General features: G+C 35.8%; 2 protein-coding genes across 3 annotated transcripts; both read left to right on the top strand.

The window, feature by feature from the left end:
• Positions 1–1,445: 1,445 nt before the first annotated feature.
• LOC123313497 lies at positions 1,446–2,502 on the top strand. The gene has a single exon (XM_044898406.1). The coding sequence runs from the start codon at positions 1,604–1,606 to the stop codon at positions 2,246–2,248; it is 645 nt and encodes a 214-aa protein (XP_044754341.1). The 5' UTR covers positions 1,446–1,603; the 3' UTR covers positions 2,249–2,502.
• Positions 2,503–2,780: 278 nt separating this feature from the next.
• On the top strand, positions 2,781–4,924 carry LOC123313494 (DNA primase large subunit-like). 2 transcript variants are annotated; one of them, XM_044898404.1, is made up of 3 exons: positions 2,781–3,766; positions 4,097–4,649; positions 4,703–4,924. In XM_044898404.1, exons 1-2 carry the CDS (start codon positions 3,047–3,049, stop codon positions 4,625–4,627), a joined length of 1,251 nt encoding a protein of 416 aa, XP_044754339.1. In that variant the 5' UTR covers positions 2,781–3,046; the 3' UTR covers positions 4,628–4,649; positions 4,703–4,924. The 2 variants fall into 2 exon arrangements, with proteins under 2 accessions (XP_044754339.1, XP_044754338.1); XM_044898403.1 differs by having other exon boundaries at positions 2,783–3,766; positions 4,097–4,616.
• Positions 4,925–5,379: the final 455 nt, after the last annotated feature.

A 5,379-nucleotide genomic window follows, 5' to 3' on the forward strand; every position in this document is an offset into this window, starting at 1 on the left:
AGAGACAGAGTTGTCTCTGATTTTGCTAGTCTATCGGACGAGTGTCTACAAAAACGAAACACATACCTAGACGAAACATTGCTGGTGTCGAATCGAACTCCCATCCAGCACAGTCAATGCTGTGATAGTGCCGTGAGTAAAAATGTCTTCCAGGAATACTCAATATAACGAACACTTCTATCCTCATGCGGAAGAAATCCGACTTTTAAGTGAGAATGATTGGGATTTTCAGCTAGAGTCAACACCAGAATGGCTTGGATTCAAACACGAGAACAAACCCTTCAAGCTGGAAGACGAACCACATCGATTATCAAGTTATTGTTGCTACGCAGCGAAGAAGGTAATCAATCCTTACTTGAAAAGAGCGTTCGATTTAAAAAAATCCCAGTGTGTCGGTTCACGAATAATTGTTGGTTATCATGCGACGGAACCTGAAAACTTAGAATCAATTGTTGAAAACAATTTCAACTGGAGATTGGCTGGCCGCAATATGGGCTCCAAACATGGAAAAGGTGTCTGCTTCTCCGAGAAGGCATCATTTGCCGAGCAGTTTTGCAAGACTTTGGAAAAACGAATTATAAAAGCTGAATTTCTGTGTTGTTCTGCTCAGATTGGATATAAGGGAGATATTTTACCACGTTTGAATAGTGATACGTCGAAGTCACCAAATGGTAATGTGTGGGTGAAATTTGAAGACTCCGATTTTTTACCTTTATATGTGTACCATTGGGATGGTTTAGCCTACCGTCATGGTAAGATCGATGTCGACTATTCCTCTGACGATTCGTTTTAAGGAATATATAATTGAATATTTCTGAATGTATAAAAACAAATATGTATAAACACTTCATTGTTATCTAACAGTCTGAATAACTTTATCTTTCATAACATTCATTTGTGTGTACCATTCCCAAAGTTCTACGGTTCCTGATTATTATTATTTTTATGTTCCAGGAATATGCAAATTGGTTTCATTATACAATGCTAGACAAAACCATTTATGTTATTATTATTCGTATAGTTTTATATTTTAGTTCCTCATTGTATGTGTTATAATTACATATCCAGCTTTACCTGTATTATATTATAATACTAAAGTGTATGGTTATTTTCCTAATAAATGCGGAAAGTTATATACTTTTCCGCACCCCACTTGCACTCACATTGATTTGAACGAGGTGAATAGGAGTTTGTGTTTTTCTACCCCTGTGCGTTTTTACCTACTTTTCCTGCCCTCGTTCCAGTTTTGAAAGCATCATTACCTCGCACCAGAGTCGGAAAGGGAAATCAGTGAAGGAAGATTGGAGATTGGTAAAAAGGGCGTAGAAAATAGTTAAGTGCGCTGGTAACAGCTCTGGTAACTTTCGGTTACGGTTGTCAATGGTTACCAAATGTGTATATACGAACCATACGCATGCTCAGGAGCTCGGGTGATGTCTAATATTTTTCAATTCGGGGGATTCCCCCAACGCTGTCCAGAACGGTTCATGCGGCTCATGTGATATGATTGAATAAGGTTTGTTTGATGATTCATAAAGCGCATTGCTGCTGTGAAACACCCATCTATCACCATTGTTATACTGTGCATGTGCCGTGAGTAAAAATGTTCTGCAGTAATCCTCGATACGACCAACGCTATTATCCTCTTGCGGACAATGTGCGATTGTTAAGTGAAAATGAATGGAATATTCCATATGCGCCAAGACCAGCATGGCTAGGATTCAATCACGAAAACAAACCGTTCAAATTGGAAAATGTTCCTTATCTCAGAACTTCAAAATACCCAAGAGTGGAGAAGGTAATCAATCCTTACTTAAAAAGAGCGTTCGAATTAAAAAAAGCTCAGTGTTTGGGTTCACAAATTATGGTTGGTTTCCATGCGACGAGAGGGGAGAACATAAAATCAATTGTTGAAAACAATTTCAACTGGAGATTGGCTGGCAGAAACAGAGGTTTCAAACATGGAAAGGGTGTCTGTTTCAGTAAAAATGATAATTTTGCTCTGCAGTTTTGTAAGAGTCAAGATAAACGAATCATACAGGCAGAATTTCTCTGTGGTTCTGTCGAGATCGGGTATACTGGAGATACTTTACCACGTTTTGGCAGTGATACTTCTAAGTCACCAAATGGCAATGTGTGGGTGAAATTTGATGACAACGAATTTCTACCCTCATATGTATACTATTGTAACATTGATACATATTCTGTTCATCTGCTTGGTGATGACTTCCTTCGTCTATGGATTTGAGGATTGAGGAATACATGCATATACATACGTGTGCAATATGTTATGCGTAAAACATATATTTTGCTGTCGACTACCTGGATTTTAAGTAACTTTTATTTTTTGTAATACTTATGAATTGTTTTCTGTTCTGTCTATCATTTTCTAGGGATAAGATTTTTCGTAGTAGTTTTTCGATTATTTTCTGTTTCGGAAAAATATTGTTTTTTGAGTGTACAATACAATGTTATTGATTAATTTGTATCCATATTTTATTATTCTGATTTAGTTTTTTCATATCATTTTTGAAAACTCCACAGTTATTTTCTTACCTTAATTATATAACACTAGAGTATGGTATAATAGCTTTGTTTTGGTTCGCAGTTTAGGCGGTTCTGAATCGGTTCAAAGCAGTGGAGCAGCAATGGTGTGGGAAGCTACACGCATGCTACGCGCGAGCTTACGCTGAATAAATAAATATGCCACTGTTTTGAACCGTTCTGGAACCATCCTAAAAGCGAACCAAAACAGGCCTATTATATATTAGTGTTCTGTGATGGTGAACGAGACCAAAGAACACCAAAGAGCTGTCACTCTTTGGTTCAACCTAATTTCAAATTTCTATAGAATTCTATGGTTGTAATTTGGCGGTAAAAGTTAACAAACAAATAAACAAACCGAAATTTTTCATAGCCGCAGTCTGCCATTGTTTATTAAAATTGGTAAACATCTGGAAAAAGCACTACTTTCAAGTAATAATTATCTCCCAATTAATTACATACCTTATACATTTTAACATCTATTTCTATATTACGAATTGAAATGGACTTTACTGCAAGGAAAAGAAAGAGTCTGAGGCTGATTCCCAACAATTCAAATTCACAGTATTCTCTCGATTTAAGTATGTACAACATTCCACCGATCGGTGAAACAAGTTTGGAAGAATTCGAAACGCTTGCTATCGAAAGATTACAATTAATGCGAGTTCTTGAACAAGCTGCTTCAAAAGGTCATAAAATAAATAGTGAAGAGTGGAAGAAGTGTATCAAGGAAGATTTGAACAAATTAGATCTGAAAAAATTTGTTAGGTTGATGAATGGATTGGATGGTCAGACCGAGTTGGATATCAATGCACGTAGAGCAGATCATTTGTCTCATTTTATATTGAGATTAGCTTACTGTCGTTCTGAAGAATTGAGAAGATGGTTTATCAATAGGGAGTTAGAATGGTTCAGATTACGTTTCATGGTTCAAAACCAAACTACTCTAAACAGGTTTTTCGAAAGCAATAAATTGATTTATAGTCCCATTTCTGATCCAGAGAAAAATGCCATATTCAATGAACTTTTGATGTCGACATTCAACATGTCTGATGTTAATATTAAATCTAGTAATTTTTTCAAAGTTCCTTTCTCTGAAGTCTGTTCACTGATTAGAAGTAGAAGGGTGTTTGTCAAGTTGGGTTATGCTTATATACCTACTAACGAACTGATTGTTTGTGTTCAGGCAAAATTCAGAGCTAACTTAAGTGAAGCATTGAATGTGAGTAATCCAGAATTTTTATATTATGATGGTCTATATTATAAAGAGTTGATCCACGGATTTAGACAACTTTTTAAGATCATCGATTCAATATTTGTCTTTCATTAATTGTCTGAGTAACACCTTATACCTCATTTTTGAAAGAAATCATTCTATTTTGTGTTGATTCTGTTGAAATCTGACATGTCATGATAAAAATAATTGTTTCATAATTTTCAACCATGATCAAATGCTTTTGAATTTTTTTCAATGCCCTTTGAAAGACAAATAAGTTTATAAATCTCTGCTATTGGGTTTTCCTTGTTGAGATCTAAAGAAATACTTTGTTAGGTTGCTAATCACCGTTTGCCATCCTTGGATGATGATAGAATCAACACATTTTTGCTCAATCTGAACCACTCCTACACAGGAAAAGATTACACATCACCAAGTTCCGAGAGGAAAGAAATGGATATTGCTGATTTGGATCTTCATTCGAAGAAACATTACCCATTATGTATGAGACATATTCATGAAACATTGAGAGCTACCCATCACTTGAAACACAAATGCCGACTTCAATATGGACTGTTCTTGAAAGGCATTGGTTTGACGTTGGAAGATGCAATGGATTTTTGGAGGGAAGAATTTACAAAACTTATGGATCATAACAAATTCGAAAAAGATTATGCTTACAACATCAAGCATGCATATGGCAAAGCTGGAGGAATGGTTAATTACAGTCCTTACAGCTGCATGAAGATAATAATGGACTCTGTTGGGGCAGGAGATCATCATGGTTGCCCCTTTAAGCATTGGGATTCTCATTTGATGAAGCAGAAGTTGATGGATTATGGAGTTTCTACAGAAGGTTCGATCTAGTTTGAAAATTTTCTTGAATTAGGTCAATATTCTCAGTCAAATATGATTTTGATTATTATATTTATCATGTTTCAGGAATTGACGCAGTTTTGGAATTGGTTAAAGGTGGCCATTTTCAAATAGCATGTACAAAATATTTTGAATATACCCATTCTATGCAGCCACCCTCTTCAGTTATAAATCATCCAAATCAATTTTTTGAAGAGAGCATACAAATGTCTGGAGAGAAGAAAAAAGCATGATTTATTTATTGGAAGAAAAAAGTTACTATGTTTGTAAATATACTTGTCATTTTAACTTTTATTTCTTTTGAGTGCCTTTCCAGCCAAACATTTCAGAACTCTTGAAGAAATGAAATTGAAATTCACGGTACCAAAGAAGTATGGATTTCTTTTAAATTTGATTTTAAAGCTTGGAGAATGAGTGTGGATGACAGATTCAAGTGGGTGTTCTTCGTTCTTCCACCCACGCTTCTAGTCGAATTTGTCTATGCTTCCAGTAAAAGCGGGAAACATATTGAATCGAAAGAAACGATGCTCGACATACGTAGAAGTTGATAACTTGAAAAACTTGAGAGAGAAGCTGAAAATGTTGCCTTTTCTTGATCACTAGTAGGCTTTTCATCAATGAAGTGACGTTCGCTCATCTCATTGGATACGGCTTGAGAGAGCACGTGATCTCCTGCCAATAACTCTGCCTGTACGATCTTTCAAAGACTGCCCACCCTCGCACAATATCCGGAAATCTGACAA

This window comes from Coccinella septempunctata, chromosome 5, assembly GCF_907165205.1.
Source record: "Coccinella septempunctata chromosome 5, icCocSept1.1, whole genome shotgun sequence".
NCBI classification, from domain to species: Eukaryota; Metazoa; Arthropoda; class Insecta; order Coleoptera; family Coccinellidae; genus Coccinella; species Coccinella septempunctata.